The sequence below is a fragment of the Echeneis naucrates genome, chromosome 4 (genome assembly GCF_900963305.1).
Source record: "Echeneis naucrates chromosome 4, fEcheNa1.1, whole genome shotgun sequence".
NCBI lineage: Eukaryota > Metazoa > Chordata > Actinopteri > Carangiformes > Echeneidae > Echeneis > Echeneis naucrates.
The window spans coordinates 14,747,305-14,766,376 of NC_042514.1; the positions used below are offsets into that span (position 1 = coordinate 14,747,305).

The 19,072-nt window shown below is 41.7% G+C and overlaps 3 protein-coding genes across 5 annotated transcripts; all 3 read left to right on the plus strand.

Moving 5' to 3' along the window:
* Positions 1-491: 491 nt before the first annotated feature.
* On the plus strand, positions 492-4,619 carry dohh (deoxyhypusine hydroxylase/monooxygenase). 2 transcript variants are annotated; one of them, XM_029500602.1, is made up of 6 exons: positions 492-594; positions 1,161-1,270; positions 1,644-1,811; positions 2,184-2,260; positions 2,471-2,726; positions 3,567-4,619. In XM_029500602.1, exons 2-6 carry the CDS (start codon positions 1,165-1,167, stop codon positions 3,875-3,877), a joined length of 918 nt encoding a protein of 305 aa, XP_029356462.1. In that variant the 5' UTR covers positions 492-594; positions 1,161-1,164; the 3' UTR covers positions 3,878-4,619. The 2 variants fall into 2 exon arrangements, with proteins under 2 accessions (XP_029356462.1, XP_029356463.1); XM_029500603.1 differs by having other exon boundaries at positions 519-594; positions 1,164-1,270.
* Positions 4,620-4,987: 368 nt separating this feature from the next.
* rsph4a (radial spoke head component 4A) lies at positions 4,988-7,945 on the plus strand. The gene is made up of 7 exons (XM_029500820.1): positions 4,988-5,110; positions 5,309-5,531; positions 6,026-6,310; positions 6,595-7,044; positions 7,132-7,276; positions 7,503-7,620; positions 7,714-7,945. Exons 1-7 carry the CDS (start codon positions 5,007-5,009, stop codon positions 7,943-7,945), a joined length of 1,557 nt encoding a protein of 518 aa, XP_029356680.1. The 5' UTR covers positions 4,988-5,006.
* Positions 7,946-8,509: 564 nt separating this feature from the next.
* Positions 8,510-17,465, plus strand: lonp1 (lon peptidase 1, mitochondrial). 2 transcript variants are annotated; one of them, XM_029499773.1, is made up of 22 exons: positions 8,510-9,061; positions 9,505-9,593; positions 9,936-10,055; positions 10,203-10,242; positions 10,276-10,372; positions 10,583-10,689; positions 10,855-10,916; positions 12,060-12,189; positions 12,473-12,556; positions 12,650-12,718; positions 12,805-12,956; positions 13,367-13,505; positions 13,899-14,077; positions 14,181-14,268; positions 14,664-14,786; positions 14,943-15,059; positions 15,338-15,478; positions 15,623-15,788; positions 15,977-16,063; positions 16,158-16,285; positions 16,466-16,630; positions 16,827-17,465. In XM_029499773.1, exons 1-22 carry the CDS (start codon positions 8,516-8,518, stop codon positions 16,980-16,982), a joined length of 2,985 nt encoding a protein of 994 aa, XP_029355633.1. In that variant the 5' UTR covers positions 8,510-8,515; the 3' UTR covers positions 16,983-17,465. The 2 variants fall into 2 exon arrangements, with proteins under 2 accessions (XP_029355633.1, XP_029355632.1); XM_029499772.1 differs by having other exon boundaries at positions 10,203-10,368; positions 10,576-10,689.
* The last annotated feature ends 1,607 nt before the right edge of the window (positions 17,466-19,072 follow it).

The window sequence follows — 19,072 nt, forward strand, 5'->3', positions numbered from 1 at the left end:
ATTGATTGTTCTTTTCAGATGTTGATGGATAAATAGCAGGATAGGATAGGAAGAGGCCTCCCACTTGTTACACAATCCAGGGCTAAACCCACGGGACCCAAGCACCCTAGGTTGCTACCAGCTGTGGATCTATCTTATTCTTCCCTCTTAAATGAAGCTGTTCACTGTAAGCCACATTAAGTGCCCTTTGGATAACAAATATTGTAGAAATAAAGTGAAAAGTCATGACCACAAACTAGAGGGGTATTTTTTTACTAAATGTGTTGCAGATATTGTGAGTTTATTTATTTAGTTATTTATTTGTTTGTTTGTTAAATAAAAGTCCATAAACCTACAACTAACCGTGACTGTATTGACTGGTCACTTGTTTGTGGGGAGACTCAAAATGAATCGACACTCCGTGAGAATAAAACCGAGGGAGGCAGTGCCGGACCGTTTTGAATGCCTTCTGCCGTAAAATCCCAGAGAAGAAGAAGTAACATCCTGGTACCGGAAGTTGCGTGAGTTTTCATAACAGGTCCTACAGAGAAACTCGTGTTGTGCCACTCGGTCGAATGACAGAACAGTGTTGAACGTAACCTGTAGTTTTTGAAGGTCAGTATCGGCTCCCCTCGCTGCAGTGTGTTGGTAATTATGGGGGACTCTCTGTTGAATAGCTGCAAGGCTTGTTTCGCTGGAGTTAGCGGAAGGTTTAGCCGGGGAAGCTAACTGTTAGCTCCAGTCGCAGCTGGCTGGTTAAACAGGATGAAGCGATAACTCAAACCCAGCACTTCATCCACAGTCTGTTTCAGCGAAGGAAAGTACATTTTCCATATTTTTCTCTCTTCTTCCTAGAATGAATGGCATTAGTTTTATTTTGCCATGCCATCGTCTAAAAAGTGTACTAACATTTGTAAACTTATGAGAACTTGACTAAAATATGAAACGTATTATTATCATAGTATCATAGTCCTAAATTTTAAACTAATCAAGAGTGCAGGAAAATCACAGGCAAGTGTGATGATAAAACGCAAACGAAAGCAAGACTTTTCCTTTTGGAAGAGGTTTAATATGTTATAGTTGAAGGTGAAAATTACAAGTTAATGTTGGATAGTGCATTTTTATTTATTTAAACTTTAAACTTTAAGCTAATAATGGCAGTTGTCTGTCTTCTTGTGTAGCAGCATGGCCAGTGTGGAGCAGGTGGCGTCCATAGGACAAGTCCTTGTGAACCCAAAAGTGGACCTCACCAGGCGGTTCAGGGCCTTATTCACTCTGAAGAATCTGGGAGGTAAAAAATGTTTACAAAAAAATCTATGCATTGAATTGAATTTGTTAAGCCAGTGGTATAAATATTGGTCAGCTCAATTAGACAGTTCTCATTGGTTTATTCAGTTACATCTTAGAGGAGGTGTGTATTGGTTTTGTCAGTCTTAGGTACTGCTGCTCCCACCCTGGGTTTGGTGTGTTTCTTAAATACAGTCCAGCCAACATATCAGTGGTACACTCTCATTTATGTTCGCTACATTTACAAGGTGGAACATTTCTGTGCTCAAATACAGTTATCATACTGATGACTCAGTACGTTATTTCATTGCATGTAGGAAATCTTGCCAGATGTTTCATATTGTTTGAACTTATTTAAGATGCAATCTATGTATCAGGTGCTGAAGCTATAGAGTGGATCAGCAAGGCATTCACTGATCAGTCTGCCCTGTTGAAGCATGAGCTGGCTTACTGCCTGGGACAGATGCAGGACAAACGGGCCATACCCACTTTGACTGCCGTTCTCAAGGACACACAGCAAGAACCAATGGTTAGGCATGAAGCAGGTAAGCATGTAAGTGTGTGCACACACACTATTGCGCGTTGAAAAGATTCTGCTCATTACTACCATAACTCATATATTGACACGCCTATTTTTCATGCTTGACATCATTGTTGTACAATTAAACAGAAGACAGGCCTGCTGACAATCAATTTCACAATCCCACAAAAAAATCTCACTTTCAAAGATAGTTTGTAAGTCTAAGATGAATTCTTTCACTTGCAGCACAGTGAAGTGCTATATATATGTTAGTAGTGTTGATAAATGTGAGTGTAACAGCACATTGTGAGGTAACATACATGCAGTAACTGTTCTGTACTTCATTGGTTTGTATCCTTGTTTATTGTCTGTCACTTTGAATGTGTTCTGTCTGTAGGCGAAGCTCTAGGAGCAATTGGTGATCCTGTGGTTCTGGACCTACTGAAGGTGTACAGTCAGGATCCTGTCATTGAGGTAGGAAGATAACACTGTGCCAGTATATACCAAGGCTGGTATTAGACCAGTGACTATTGATAAAGCTGGATCAGATTGTAATTTCCTGAGCATAAAGTAAATCTGCAAAGGATGATGGAGTGTCATCTTAATAGCTTCTAATAGTCTACCTAATGAGTGAAAATCGTACCCTGTCATTGGCTTGTGTCAATATTTCCCTCCTATCTGCAGGTTGCAGAAACTTGTCAGTTGGCTGTTCGTCGGTTGGAATGGCTGCAGAGTGGAGGAGACAAACAGGTGGAGAATGGAAGTACAGACAACAATCCCTACTGCTCTGTAGATCCGGCCCCTCCAGCAGTGTCCAAGAGTTTGTCAGAGCTGCGCGCCACCCTGCTGGATGAGAGTCTGCCACTCTTTGAACGCTACCGTGCTATGTTTGCCCTACGTAACCTAGGCAGTGAGGAGGCTGTCTTGGCACTCGGAGATGGTAGGATAACGACACTGTGGCTTTCTTTGTAATCCCTGCAAATTCTGCAGTCATCAGTGTAACTTGAACCCTGATACATTTTTGTTATTGTCATAGTATATTTGATATACTTCAGTTTTAAAGTTAAAGCTGTAAGAGACTGTCAAGATAGAATATCCACACAGTCATCAGCCAACATTGCAACATTGTTTCAATGCAAGAAAACGAAACAAAACAGGGGTGATATTTGATCCCTGTCATGATGGCTCTGCACCATCTGCTGGTTGCAGAAGTGAAGTGCTCATTTAAATGGTGACATGTGACTCAAAAAAAGAGACAAATGGCAACAAGTCAGTCTTCATTCAGTGCAAAATAGGTTTAGAGCTGGACCAACTGATCAGAAACACTGATATTATCTCAGGGCAGATACACTGTAGGTGTTGTCTGTTAATTATTCATCAGTAGTAGCATAGAAATGTAAATTTAGGGTTGTGGTCATTTAGATTGAGATGTTATTTATAAAAGCTATCTATTCAGTTATCTAATGGAAAATGTGCAATATTCCCCTCATTATGTGTCACTCACAAAAAAATGAAATGAATTGAAAAATTATACATTTTTAATTCTACATATATGCTAGAACTTGGTCCTAGTTATGCATTGTGTGTGAGGTTTATGTTTCCCCATTACGCTTCACTGAAATCTGCCTGGAGTTGACTTTTGGCATGATGCTGGCATTGTGAAATCCTTCATGTCATATGTTTAGCCTGCTCACTGTGTCTCAGAAAGAGCCCTGTATTGGCCAACCCTTGGTTTGATGGAACCCTGCATAACCGTCACTTGTGACATCTTTGTCCCCAGGCCTGCAGTGCTCTAGTGCTCTGTTCCGTCATGAGATTGGATATGTCCTGGGTCAGATGCAGCACCCGGCAGCAGTCCCAGCTCTGAGTGCAGCTCTGGAGTCTTCCAGTGAGAACCCCATGGTCCGGCACGAGGCGGCAGAGGCACTTGGTTCCATCGGCAAAGATGACTGTCTGGCTGTGCTAGAACGTTACCGTGGAGACAGAGAACGTGTTGTCAAGGAGAGTTGTGAGGTCGCGCTGGATATGCTGGAGTATGAAAACAGTAACCAGTTCCAGTATGCAGATGAACTGATCAGGCTACAAGGTTAAAGGTCAATGTCAGAACTGAGCTTACTTGCATTCAAATCACTTAAATATTTTAAGTCTGTCCGGCCTGACACCAGAAATGCCTGGTACTGTCAATGAAACTCTGAATGATGTCATACAGTATGACAGACACTCAGTATGCAATCAAAAATAAAACAGTTGCTAAAGTAACTTCTTACGCTTGTATCCTGTGAGGCTAGGGTTAGACAATAATAACACATACTATTGTTTCTAACCCAAAGCCTACAGAAGGTGGGACCGTGAAAGACTGACGTGATTTCAAGGACTTTTCTTCAAGAACTTTTTGCCTTTGAGCTGTAGTAGTCATATAATCCAATAGCAGTACCATATGGGCTGGTTAGTATTGCTTCTGAGGCCTATCTGTGAATCCGTTATGGATTTGCAGAGAACTGGACACTGACGTTCTGATTAACACAGTAAATCTTTTATTGAGACTGAATTTCTCAAGCTCCCCGTGTCTTCACCAGATGACTGTATATTTTAATTTTTTGTCATTTACTGTCAGGCGTGTACAGTATGTAAATTAAAATTATACTACGAATATTTAACTCCTTATTGATTGAGTCTTTTTATCGATGCAAATGTGCAGTTTAGGTTATTTTATTTCCTGGGAATAATGTGATCAGTGACGATTTGGTGCCTCCAGACATCGCACTCAGTTTCACTACCAATGCTCATATTCTATCAAACTGCATAGTGTGATTTTCTTTTATTTTCAGCAGACAGTAACCAGTTAAAAATAACAACCAAAATAAATTGACACAAAATCGATTACTTGCCTTGTCTACAATAAAAATCGGGCATTAAATTGTGTTAAGAACATGTACAAGTAAGTATTGACACATTCACCAAGACATGAAATTCAATTGACTATTTATTCATTGTGATTTGATCATCTTTCCCCTCCGGGTTCTCGTAGCGGACCGCTAGCCTAACAACGATTCTGTTACTGTTACCATAGCAACAGGTGAAAGTTGTGTGCCGCCATAGTCAATCCGACTGTAAATGGTGGCTGGATGGTCCACTTGGATGTGTTGTAGCTGCCGTTTGTCACACTGACGGCCAGTGTGTCAACGATCAAACGACCAGAAGTGACACGAACCGCGGAAAGATGGACATTACGGACGGAAACCAAAACACTGACCTCAGACTGCGGTCAGCCGAGTCGTTCAAGGCTTTCCTGCTGAAAAGCAGCTCGAAGAGCGGCCTGAACCTGTGAGTCAACCCGCTGTTCATCCAGCAGTCCTAACTCCCCTGTTGTTCAAAACACAATACCCAAAGCGGTTGTCACTACAAAAGTATCGATTTGTTGCTTAAATGCTTAAATATATTTGCATGCGTTTGTTTGTATGTGTGAATATCATTTCTGCGTGCTAAACAATCCCTCACAGCTGCTGTTCTTTAATGTTGCAGCTATGACCACATCACCCGGCTGCTAATAAAGGTGATGAATGAGCAACCACAGAATGTGGTGGATGTGATTGAGGACCTAAGCCGAGATGTGAAGCAGGAGTACTATGAAGATAAACAAAGCACTTTGAGAGAGCTCCCACAGACTACAGCTGAAGAGCTGCTGGCTGAACAGCAACGAGCGCTGTTTTCTCACCCAGAAGATTCTGAACATGAGGATGAACTGGTATTGGCTATTTATACCTAAATCGTACATTTGTCAAGGTGGTTTAAAGTGGAAAGGGCATTCGGTTGCGGGTTGAATTGTGACAGGTTACATATCACTCAAACTGTTTATAGGCCTTTTTTATGTGTGACTCGTGCGTAAAACCTCAGAATAAAAGACAAAAAAAAAAGTCCATCACTTGTGCTCACTTCATCAAAATGTTTTCGGAGAAAGGGATATCTGGACAATCTTGTATAACCTGCTGCTACCATGAGCTGTCTCCAAACAAGCACCAGAAAATTGAAGCATAGATGGACGTTCAGTAAAATAAATAAAAGTAGTCTACAGCCTAAAGTAAGCATAACTTGTACAAGACTTGTCACACGTGGAAAAGAAACACAATATTTTAAATTTGATTTTCACCTGAATATCACTGAAAATAATATTTTGTTGTTATATCTCACATTATTTGAAGCCGAAGTGATAGTGTCACAATGTTCATTGGTCTTCATTAGGTGGAAATACCTCTTCCTAATGTGAGTGAGATTGGCTTCTATTTGGAGCAAGCTGGCGTGGGTCTGGGGAGAGAGGAAATGCAGAGGATCTTTCTTGCTCTCAAAAAGCTTGTCGAGTCACAAGCTCTCCCACGCTGCCGACTGTGGGGAAAGATTCTTGGAACAGAGAGCAACTACATTGTTGCTGAAGCGGACTACAGAGAGGGGGAAGAAGAGGATGAGCAAATCACTGAGGAAGTGGCAGAGGAAAGAGATGCTGAGATGGAGAAAAGTCAGGAGAATGAGGTGAGGAGATGGAAAACAGTCATTAAACATATTACATCAATTCTAAATATGTGACAGGGATTTTACCTGTATTTAGTGCCAGTTGATGAGAGAATCTGGCCTTTATTTGGATCATCCTGTTTTCTGACACCCTCCTTTTTAAAGGTGTTGGTCATTCAAAGCAAGCAAGGATGGATGGACCAGGCATTTACAATGTGTGAAATGAAGGATGAAGTTGAAAAAAAAAAAATGTTTTGTATCTCCTTATCTTAAAATTTCTGGTCATGTGGGGATTTTATTTGCAGATGGATCCACTTCCACAGTCAACCTATAAACCCCCACCAGTGGTACAAAAGGAGGCCATTGGAACAGGGGCTAACAAATTTGTTTACTATGTGTGCAAAGAACCTGGTCTTCCTTGGGTTAAGCTACCCCCTGTCAGTCCTGTACAGATCACTGTTGCTCGCCAAATTCGTAAGTTTTTTACTGGGAAACTGGACACACCAATTAACAGCTACCCGCCTTTTCCCGGGAATGAAGCTAACTATCTGAGAGCACAGATTGCTCGGATCTCCGCTGGCACCCAGGTCAGCCCCCAAGGTTTTTTCCAGGCTGGAGAAGAGGAAGGTGATGAAGAAGATGAGGTGCCACGGGAAAACTGTGAAATGAATCCTGATTTTGAGAGCATTCCTGTTGCTGAGATGGCTGAGTCTTTGTCCACCTGGGTGCATCATGTGCAGCACATCCTGCAGCAGGTACAAATCTGGTCAAAGCATACACACGGGCCATCTTCTCTGTTGATGTATGCATGTGCTTATTTGTAAGAGTATGGACTGCTTCAGGGTCGTTGTACTTGGATTAACATGGCTGTGAAACCAGGAGAAGATTCAAATGAGGATGTAGAGGATGAGGAGAGAGAAGAGGAGCCTGATGAGCCTGAGCCAGAGGTTGGACCCCCTCTTCTCACTCCCCTTTCCCAAGATGCAGGTACGTCTAACAACATCATATATGACAGATAGATGTTCGCCTACACTACTTTTCATCAACAGCCAAATTGAGCTGGGAGCAGCACGAAGTACATTAGAGGGAATGTTTCCATTACCAAGGAGGATGGAAATGACTGTGCAAAGTGTCTTTTTAAGTTGATGAACCAGTGATGTCACTGTGCCTCCACTTCTAAATCAAAGCCCATGATCTTGTATCTGATTCTCAGAAATATTGAACACCCCTCCCTGGAGTTCCAAGCTGTCCTCTACTCTCACCTCTCAGCATGCAGTCGCTGTACTGCGGTCCAACCTTTGGCCAGGGGCGTACACATATGCTTTTGGAAAGTAAGTAAAAGGATCTGCGCAATGTGACTTTCCTGCTACTGCTTTCTCAAAAACTACTCAAGGTGATATAAAAACAAATTTCTCTCCATTTAGGAAGTTTGAGAACATATATGTTGGATGGGGCCTGAAGTACACAGGGGATGGCCATAGCCCAGCTGTACCCCTGGCACCACAGAAAGAATACCCCAGTGGACCAGAAATCACGGAGGCCCTGGACCCAACTCTGGAAGAGGAACAGGCACTGCAAGAAGCTTTAGAGGAGCAGCAAGCTGCCCAAGAAGAGATGGAGGACACGGATGAAGGGGAGGAGGAAGATGATGACTGAGAAAAGAGTCACACATTTAAAAATTCAGAATTTGATCTTGCAAGTATGTATTTGTAAATCAAAGGCTAAATAAATCAGTTCACACAGCAAAATAGCGATTGTTATTTTAAGCTAATGCGACTCAAACCAATGAGCCAGTGCTCTATGCAGGAAGGGACACTATACTAACTGCATTAGTGGCAAGAGCAGCGAAGCTTTCACATTCCAAAAAGAGTAGTGTCAGAAATAAAAAAGGTATCCTCATCAACCGCATAAACATCCTACAGAGCACTCAGTGTTAACATTCCTGTACATGGACGTGTACAACACGAAGGTCCTTTCTTTTGTTCTTTTATCTGCTATATGTTTTACTTTACATATCTTTTATTGCTCTTATCTGTATTTTAATCTATTTTTCCTCGTATTATTATTTTTATTACAGATTTTAACATTTCTTCATCTGTAAAATATGTACAATGAATCAAAAAGTTCTGTGTTTGAACGGTTTCATCAGGTGAGGAGAGCAATATTACATCATCAAACGTGGACGGGAAGAGCTCGGTCATCTGCCATAGAAAGCTCCAGATCAAAATGGCTGCCTTCATGAGGATACCGTGCGCTGCTAGACAGCTGCACAGAAATTTGGCTCTTGTTGTGAAACTAAACTTGCCCGGGGTTACCCTCAACCCTCCGACTGGTACTTCAGCCCTGAGTCTATCTCTGCCGCTCCGGTCCTACACCAGTACCGGGACCTCCCGTTTAACCGGCGCCGGCCGTCGCTCTCACATCCCACCCAGCACAGCAATGACAGCCGGCGGCAGGCTAACAGTCAGACAGCACCGGTGGATGCGTGCCGGTGCCGTCCTCCGGCGCCAAACAGATCTCCTGACCCCCGCCTGTCGACCTTATGTCGTTCAGGATAGGATGTTCGGGAGCGGGGCAGCCTTCTCCGGAGAGGACGGAGGGGACAGCGCAGGCTCTGGGGGAGAGGAGGCGGGTGGAGACGGCGGAGTGCCGTACGGCGGAACGACGATGACAGCTCTCACCCCCATGATGGTCCCAGAGGTGTTTCCTATTGTGCCCCTGATCGCAGTGAGCAGGAATCCGGTGTTCCCCCGCTTTATCAAGATCATAGAGGTGAGGAAGACGAGGAACGATGCAAACTCACAGTGAGGTGTTAATACTCTGTGAAGGTCACACACGGATGCAGAGCCATGTTTAAGTAACGTGGAAGCCAGGACCTTAATTCATATCTGAATCAGCATTAAGAGTTGAGCCCTAATGTTTGTTATTGGACATTTTTATTCATGTGTACATCTTTGGTCATGGACTGAAGCCATTCTGTTGCAAATAAACAACCATCTAAAGACCCATTCACACTTATTGCAATCTTTTGCTACATGGTGCATTATTGGTTGTGTGTTCACTCAATTTTTGCGGTTTATTACAATTCACCAACTTGCTGTGTGGTCATTTCTCCTCAAATGAGGAATAGTTAATGAACAGATAAACAAGGTATGTCAGTATTTCTAGCAAAGACTGCAGCTCTGTTTAAGTTTGTGTGTGTGGTTCCTTCTCAGGTGAAGAACAAAGAGCTGATGGAGCTGTTGAGGAGGAAGGTTCGTCTTGCTCAGCCGTATGCTGGGGTCTTCCTGAAGAAGGATGATAAGTAAATCTGATAATTCATTTTTGGGCTACACACGTCAATGGTCAGGCTGATAGCACTACCAGAAGGACTTTATGCAGCTCTGCCCTTTACTAATCTCACTGGCTTTTTACATGCTTTACTCTCAACGTTAAAATGTTCCTCCGATCAGAGATAGAGTGGTTGTTAGAGGTGAAATTTCCTAACTTAAAATAATTTTTTTTTTATGCTGTTTGAGCCACAGATGAGTTTAAAATATGCTCCAATTAGTCTTTGTAATCTTTATATGAAGTGTGCTGGGAATGTGACCTGCTGCCTGCTTTCAATGTCAGTGTGTAATAATGATCACCTCTCCGTCTATTCTAGTAATGAATCGGATGTGGTGGAGTCTCTGGATGCTGTCTACTCTACAGGAACCTTTGTTCAGATTCATGAGATGCAGGACCTGGGAGACAAGCTAAGGATGATTGTCATGGGGCACCGCAGGTTAGAAACACAGACAGACAGACAGACACACACACACAGTGATGGTGATTTGTTGGAATGAAAATCTGTAGTGTGTTCTCCGTGGCACTCTGTTGCCTGTACCTTGTCAAGACTGCTGTATGCACAGTGTACTTGCTCGTCCATCAGGATCCGTATCACAAGACAACTGGAGGTGGAGCCTGAAGAAGCTGAGACCTCCCCAGCATTGTCAGGGTCTGAGCCAGAGTCTCAACCCAAACCAGCACCAAGACGCAAATCTAAACGCAGCCGCAGGGACCAACCAGGGTCTCTAACAGAGCAACTAGAGGACAAGGTCAGTGACACAACCCTGAAATCAATCTTAAGCATGACTCAAACAAACAAATAAGCAGGACATGCTGCCAATCAGCACTGCTTTTGGACCGCCATTAAGAATTTTTGGAAAAACACTATTTAAGTACTAGGCTATGAATATTTTTTCTGTTTAGTTGTTATGATTTTGAGATTAATGGAAAGGTTTGAATTTGTTATTGGTGATCAGATTTCAGAAGCAGACCTGAGTCCAGAGCTCCAGACTGTGCCTTCTTCTAACATCCTAATGGTCGAAGTGGACAATGTTCAGCATGAACAATTCACTGTCACAGAGGAGGTCAAGGTACAGAACACCCATAAAAATATTGTGCATTAAGAGTAGTAAGATGGTATGTTTCTCTAAGTGATGTTTTTCTTTCTAAATGTAACTAATGCCTGACTATGATCATTTGCCAGAATACAGTCCAACTTTAATGGGAAAACTAGAACCTCTTTGTTTATTCTGCAGGCGCTGACAGCAGAGATAGTGAAGACCATCAGGGACATTATTGCGCTCAACCCACTCTACAGGTCAGCCATCAGTGTTTTTCAATTATCTGTCACCCTCTGTCCTTGGTCCTTTGGTTTTCATTGACATAATACAGCCCACCGGCCTGTAGGAAAGGTATTGAAGCTGTTTAAATGTAGGTCCTGACTTTCTTTTATTATTTTGAATGTTTTATATAGTATTTTGTGTCTTCCTAAATTTCACTGTTGTCATCTTTGGGGTTTGTTTGTTTGTTTCATTATGTATTTTCCTTGTCTGGTTAGTACAACTTTAAATATGGACAAACCTGGGTACAATATCCCTGTTGTGAATCTCCTGGTTTTGGTCTTAATATGTTGTGGTGATTGAGCAAGCATGGCACTCTAATCCTAACCACCTAACTAATGCCTCAAAAACCACTATCTCTATGTCCTTGCTTATTTTAGGTTTATTGAAAGTGTGTGTTACGTTAACGCAGCAATTAAAGTTGGCATCATTGACATTGTAGTTTTCTGTGACTAAGGACTTTTTAAGTTTACACCTCCAATAGGGCTGCAGCCATTGATTTATATTTCAAATCGACAATTCTAGTGATTATTTAATTAAAACTAACCGTTAATTGAGGAATCAAATATTTTGCATTTTTAAATAGCAATGGTAAAGAAGAGAAAAAGAACAAAAAATTTAAATGAACGTGTTTACGTTACATTTCATTACCTTGTGTCAGCTCCATCTTATCTATAACTGAAACAAATAGGAAGCAATTCATTACAGTTATCCATTCTAGTTTTCCACACCTCTCTCACTGTGGAGATCTCTCTGTAGGTGTTCTATGGAGTTCAGCTCTGGACTCATTGCTGGTCTTAAAGCATTTCTGAGAGCTTTTTAAAGTATGTTTTGGCTCATTGTCCTGCTGTAAGGTCCATGACCAATGCTGCACCCCAAAAATCTGATTTCATGAAGTCATTCACACAGTCAAAGGTGACAAGAGGTGCAAATTTTGTTTTTGGAGTTCAATATAGAATAAGGTCAATTTTAATTTAGCTTCTTCATTGTTTTTGGGTTGTTTCAATGCAAACAAATGAAATATAGAGGTGTATATCAAATAATTTTGAGTGTAAGGGTGCTAATAATTTTTCCCATGACTGTATATAGTTCATAAATCTGTGTGTCTGCATGTCTGTCAGAGAGTCTGTCCTTCAGATGATGCAGGCTGGTCAGAGAGTGGTTGATAATCCCATTTACCTCAGCGACATGGGAGCAGCTTTGACAGGAGCGGAGTCACATGAACTGCAAGATATACTGGAGGAGATCAATGTGAGTAATATGCTGCTGTGGGAGGTTCTCATTCCCTGCATGGGAGAGATTCCTGGATGATCCCAAAATAAAGATTTAGAGTCCCTGTTTGTTGCTCAGTACCATTTATTTAGTCCTTATCTTCCAAGTGTGATTTGTCAAACTAAAATGCATTTGCAAGTGGATTTTTTTTAACACATTAGTAGAAGTCTATTTACATTAGTATCTTAATTTTTCCTCCATTAAAACTGTACAAAGCACAGTCACTTCCAGGTTTCCAACCATATTATATCTGACTCTGCAGATCCCAAAGCGTCTCTACAAGGCTCTGTCACTGTTGAAGAAGGAGTACGAGCTGAGTAAACTGCAGCAGCGATTGGGTCGAGAGGTCAGAAGTCCTTGCCAAAGATGTATGGGCTTAATCCAGCCACTGCTCCATTCAACCATCAGTCATTTGTATGTCTTTCTGCTCTGCTTGCAGGTGGAAGAGAAGATCAAGCAGACCCATCGGAAATATCTGCTACAAGAGCAGCTCAAGATCATTAAGAAGGTAGTGCAGTGTGTCTCCTGTGTCTGTAATAAATGGAGCTTGAAACAGTTGAATCAAAAAGTGTGTGTGGATGCGGCTGTTTCCAGGAACTGGGTTTGGAAAAAGAAGACAAAGAAGCTATCGAGGAGAAGTTCAGAGAGAGACTCAAAGACAGAACTGTCCCTCAGCATATAATGGATGTCATCAATGAAGAACTCAACAAGCTGGGGCTACTAGACAACCATTCGTCCGAATTCAAGTTCGTGCTGTGTATTTTTTGTCTGAAAGGGTCTTTGATTTAGATTTTTGTTCTAATGATGGACAGTTTGACAGTTTTAACATATCAACTCCCAAATTCTACCAAACAGTCTGTGTTTAGTTTCCTTCTGAGAGATACTGTCACCACTTTCTCTATAACTCAATGTTACCCACATTGTGTTCTGATGAAAAAACTTAATATACACACAACTTCACAGTGTAAACATAACTATTTGGACAAAAACAATGAGGTAGCTTTAGCAATAATCTCTATGTAGCCAGGCACAAGCTTTCATGTTTGTTACCACTGTTGATTTAACAGACTGGCACTGAAGCTACCCCTCTACCATTAGAAGAAATGAGAAGGAAGGAAAAAATAAATGTAGACAATGTGTGTACAATGTGTTTTAGTGTAACGCGCAACTACCTGGACTGGCTGACTAGCATGCCCTGGGGGACCAACAGTGAAGAGAACTTATTGCTGGAGCGAGCCAAAGAAGTCCTGGAGGAAGACCATTATGGAATGGATGATGTTAAGAAGCGTATATTGGTTAGTGTGCGCACGCACACGCACACACACACACACACACACACACACACACAACTCTGCTAATGTCCTCTGTCATGGTTTAATTAGTCCTGATAAAGTTTCATAATGAAATGAAAATATTTTACATCTCACAATCTCTCACATTATCACATTCTCAAACTTACATACATGGAAGTACACTGTCAATTGTCACTGGCTGTCTGTTGGATATGTTTTTTTTTTTGTTTGTTTGTTTGTTTGTTTGTTGTTTTTTTTTGACATACAAGGCAGAAACCATTTTGAAACCAGGCGTAAAGTTAGGTATTAGCACTTTCGATCAGATCAGCAGAGACACATTGTAGCTCTCAACAAGGCCTCACACATCTAACCTTGACTTTATCTCTGTTTGTGTAGGAGTTCATCGCAGTGAGCCAGCTGCGTGGCTCCACCCAGGGGAAGATCCTGTGTTTCTACGGCCCTCCAGGCGTAGGAAAGACCTCCATTGCTCGCTCCATAGCCAGAGCCCTCAATAGACAGTACTTCAGGTTCAGTGTGGGAGGCATGACTGATGTGGCTGAGATTAAAGGACACAGGTATGGAAGGCTATGCTGACATTATTAGTGAGAGCCCTCAGTATTATGTGTATGTTGGAAAAGTCATAATAACCTTACCTGAAATGTGTTTGTGTGTGTCCAGGAGGACATATGTCGGAGCAATGCCAGGGAAGATTATTCAGTGCCTGAAGAAAACCAAGACAGAGAACCCTTTGGTGCTCATAGATGAGGTCAGTGTGGTGGTGCTGTTGAGTGCATAATAAATGTACTAATGCTGTTTCACTAGCAACTTACTGTTTTGGAAACTGAAAGTTGCTATTGCAATATTACACGTTCTTGCTATAGTTTCATCTCCTAAGCTCAGAAGAAATCATTACTTCCACATGGTTTGTTGATAGTATAGAAAATCTGACACTGCGCTACCACAATTCATAAAAAGTAGAAAGTCAATTATAGTGTAACATTTGGATGTATATGTGAGGATATATGATTACTTAAAAAAGTACAGTACAGGTAAGGCTGCTGGGATATGTGATTCATTTGCAGGTATTCCATTAACATGTCAACAGTGATTATGACCAATTCATTAAAATTGTCTGATAACACTAATTAATGTCCTCTCCAGGTGGACAAAATGGGTCGCGGTTACCAGGGCGATCCATCTTCAGCACTTCTGGAACTTCTGGATCCTGAACAGAATGCCAATTTCCTTGACCACTACTTGGATGTTCCTGTAGATCTGTCAAAGGTAAGACTGTGTGCCCTTCATGGTCATCCAGAGCTTTTATATCTTTTTTTTTTATGTTGAACTAAAATCACACAGTCAACCCTCTTAAATGACTGAAAGATGCCACTTAAAGCACAGTCATGTAAGTTGTGCCCATTTATGTCTGCCCCATTTAAGGTTTTGTTTATTTGCACGGCTAATGTGACTGAGACCATCCCAGAGCCTCTCAGAGACAGGATGGAGATGATCAATGTGTCTGGATATGTTGCCCAGGAGAAACTGGCCATTGCTGAGGTAAAACCAACAATAGCTATAAAATCAGAAACAATTAAGAATGTACTGAATTGTGTTGTCTATTAATTATGCTATTTTTTCTGTAGTAAATAATAGTAAACAACGACAAATTTATCATTGCAAATCAAAAGCTGATCATTATTGTGGTATATTTTTAACAATAGCTGATTTTATTTTCTGACAGTTACGCAATTAAGTGCTTGGTACAGTTTTGTTATTTTGCTAATATGTCATGTTTATTGTTTCTATTGTGTTTTTGCATGCGTGTGTGTGTTTAGTGTTACCTGGTCCCTCAGCTCCGCTCTCTGTGTGGTCTAACCGAAGAGAAGGCTTCTATCTCCTCTGATGCCCTCAGTCTTCTCATCAGACAATACTGCCGGGAATCTGGGGTCAGGAATCTGCAGAAACAAGTGGAAAAGGTGAAACTGTCAAGCTCAGCTGTGCCTTTGCACAAGATTGCACAAAATGCACAAGATTTTATGCTGAATGTAATGAATGTCACGCTGTGAAGGTGGGTGTGCGTGGAAGCGAGGGAGATTTAATCTCTTCCATCTGTCTGACAGGTTTTCCGCAAGGTGGCCTTGCGTATTGTCAGTGGTGAACAAACTGCAGTGACTGTTACACCTGACAACCTGCAGGATTACGTAGGGAAACCGATTTTCACAGTGGATCGAATGTATGATGTCACCCCACCAGGAGTGGTTATGGGGCTGGCATGGACTGCAATGGGTGAGACATACACACACAAGGCATTCCTGAGCCCCTAAACAAACCTTAATCTGACTCTGAAGCAGTCAGTTGTGAGGTTTTGATGTTTTAAACAAAACAAAAAAATGATCACCACCATGGTAATCCATGTACATATACAATGAAAAATATCATCAATGGAGTTTATCTCTATTGTTCACATTGTGTAGGAGGGTCAACTTTGTTCATTGAAACCTCATTGCGTCGTCCCTCTGGAGGAGCAGAAGCTAAAGAAGAGGGCTCCTTGGAAGTCACAGGTCAGTAAGGACGGTTACAATGTGAGCTTCAGCTGTCCTATATCATCAGTGGGTGTTGATTGGACCATATTAAAATATCAGTGCTTCTCCACAGGTCAGCTTGGCAGTGTAATGAAAGAAAGTGCAAAGATTGCCTCAACCTTTGCCAGAGCCTTCTTGATGAGCCAGGAACCAGACAACCATTTCCTGGTCAACTCCCACCTGCATCTGCACGTCCCTGAGGTAACTTTGGAGACATAGTACTGTGTTTACTATTGATGAATATTTTACTTACTCTTTGCTGGCTATGGATACATTTTATTTGTGTGATATTTTTATAACTCAGTTAACCTTGTGTAGATTTGCTTCCATCTGTGATTATGAAATTCTCATAAGCAATTACTCATTCGTACTTGCTTCAAGGGGGCAACTCCAAAGGATGGACCAAGTGCTGGTTGTACCATTGTCACAGCACTGTTGTCCCTGGCAACCAAGCGACCAGTGCGGCAGAATGCAGCCATGACTGGTGAGGTGTCACTGACTGGCAAAATACTGCCAGTGGGTGGAATCAAAGAGAAAACCATTGCTGTAAGTACAAGAGACACACTTACAGATTAACAAATACCTCACCTATTTTTACCATGAATTATTATTATATCATGGCAGCTTGACCAATTGGTGGTTCTGCCAGTTTGTGAAGCTACCACAAAGAGGTGACTTGTTGTGTTTTTGAAATAAATATAAAATGAAAAGATGTGAATTTAAATTTCTTGTCCTTGGACAGGCCCGTCGTGCTGGTGTGACCTGCATCATCCTGCCAGCTGAGAACAGGAAGGACTTCTCTGACCTGCCTGACTACATCACAGAAGGCCTAGAGGTCCACTTTGTAGATCATTACAGCCAAATCTACCCTGTTGTGTTTCCACAGAACCCGTCATAACCTGCTCTCAGCCACAACACTAAAATCAGAACAGAATTTACCAGGATTTCACTTCATGGCATGTCGGAACCCAGAACTCTTTATCGCTTCAACAGTTTGGCTTATGCTGTACAGTTTAGACTGCGTCCAGCTGTGGAGAAACCAGGAACACCTGGCTCAGTGATTCTTCACATGATGTAGTTACTTGTACCAGTGACTCCATGGTACTGGTGATTACCTGAATGTAGGATGAATCTAGGAGGACAGTCGTGTGATGGAGGACAATTTCACAAAAGTGAGACTGCAGCCAACTGTGCCAAAGACACGGACATACACAGTGAAGTGATGGTGACGACAGTGAAGATGGAAACTGAAGGGCTGCTGACTTTGCCAACAGGCAGCCTTTGTTCACTGCTCTTGTTGTACAAGGTTGTGAAGGATCCGTTCATAGATTTCTTATATTATTTTTATTTTTACGATAGACCAGATGTGATGAAGATGATTAAATAAATTATATAATATACACAACCTGCTGGCTGCTATCTCTGCAAATCAACTTTAGAATATTTTATTTGATCTGTAACCTCTTCTCATACCTGGATCAAGATTAGCAGAAAATAATTTAGTGCAATGCGTAAACAATATTTCTGAATACAATATCTTGGAGAATGTTTCACAGCTATTATATTTCTGTGAATTCATTTAATCTTTGCTATAATTTACATGATGCATCAATAAGAAACTCCAAAACTACAATAACAAAAATATGGTCTCAAAAATAATGATAGAACAAGTCACGGGGGAAAATCTGTCTATCATCGCATAAGGTAATGTTCAAGTCATCTCCAATGGCATTGGGCCAACTCTTTTCTCCAATCAGCGCCATTTTTAGGGAAGTGTGACGCTGTTATCGGCGATACCGATCCAACACTTATAAAAATAAAAGATAAAATATATGTATAAATATATATTCGTTTATCTTCTACCGCTTATCCATTTTTGGGTCACGAGGGGTGCTGGAGCCAATCCCAGCTCACTCTGGGTGAGGGTGACCCTGAACAGGTCCCCAGTCCAACACAGGGCCAACACACAGAGGCAGACAGAGACCAACAACCACTCACACTCACACTCAGACCTACAGACAGTTTAGAGTCACCAGTTAACCCAAACATGATGTCTTTGGACGGTGGAAGGAAACCCACACCGACTCAGCACAGAAAGGCCCCAGAAAGGAATTGAACCTGCAGCCCTCTTGGGACAACAGCGCTAACCACTACGATGCTGTGCAGCCCTAGTGTATGTTTGTATGTACACTCATGTTTGTGAGTACACATATGTTTGTATGTATGTTTATAAAATCAAAATGAAAAGTGAATGTCATTCCATTTCAAATTACAGCGTCATGATGAATACAAGACATGAGTTTACTCATTATTGTTTGATGATGAAGAACTGTCATACAAGAAAAACATCGGTGACAGAAAATGTGTTCACCAAATCTGGCAGGTTTCAGCCAGACATGAGTCATTCGCAACATTCATTTAGTTCTTTTGTAATGTTCACTCAAAATCCTGACCTAAAGCAATACACCAACAATACATATACCACACCTTCAGCCTCCTGAACATGGTGCACACAGCACTCTTCTTTTAGAATTGTTTTATCATGCATTGCTGATCCATGTAAAAAACAACATTGTTATCCCTCCTCTTCCCAGGGCCAGTGCCTCCAGTTGCAACCCTTATCTCTCACGTGGAATACACTTTCAAGGCTTTCCTCAGAAGCAGCAGCATGAAAACCCAACTGGAAAGGAGTCAGTGGGAAGAAGTGTTTCAAAGATATGCTGACAAGAAGTGAATTGATCGGTAAGTATGATGCAATACACAGAGGCTGTGTATTTATGCTTTTAGAAAAGGTTTGAAGCAATTTCCATGACTGATGGGGATATATGTGGCCAATACAGTGATATTTTTGGACTGACCAGCCCTTTCATGGCGAACGTGACAGACTGACTAACCTGCCCACTCAGTGACTGACCTGCACCCGGCAGGTAGGCAGGAAAACTGTATTGCTCCGGCGGGGAAACTTGTTTTGCAGTCAGGGCAAACCAC

Coding starts and splice junctions, on each gene's coding strand:
- lonp1 (XM_029499772.1), top strand. CDS start 8,516: ATGGCTGCCTTCATGAGGATACCGTGCGCTGCTAGACAGCTGCACAGA. Junction 14,269..14,663: donor CTTTGGTGCTCATAGATGAG/GTCAGTGTGGTG, acceptor TGTCCTCTCCAG/GTGGACAAAATGGGTCGCGG. Junction 15,479..15,622: donor TGCAGAAACAAGTGGAAAAG/GTGAAACTGTCA, acceptor TCTGTCTGACAG/GTTTTCCGCAAGGTGGCCTT.
- rsph4a (XM_029500820.1), top strand. CDS start 5,007: ATGGACATTACGGACGGAAACCAAAACACTGACCTCAGACTGCGGTCA. Junction 6,311..6,594: donor AGAAAAGTCAGGAGAATGAG/GTGAGGAGATGG, acceptor TTTTATTTGCAG/ATGGATCCACTTCCACAGTC. Junction 7,277..7,502: donor TCCCCTTTCCCAAGATGCAG/GTACGTCTAACA, acceptor TCTGATTCTCAG/AAATATTGAACACCCCTCCC.
- dohh (XM_029500602.1), top strand. CDS start 1,165: ATGGCCAGTGTGGAGCAGGTGGCGTCCATAGGACAAGTCCTTGTGAAC. Junction 1,812..2,183: donor AATGGTTAGGCATGAAGCAG/GTAAGCATGTAA, acceptor TTCTGTCTGTAG/GCGAAGCTCTAGGAGCAATT. Junction 2,261..2,470: donor GTCAGGATCCTGTCATTGAG/GTAGGAAGATAA, acceptor TCCTATCTGCAG/GTTGCAGAAACTTGTCAGTT.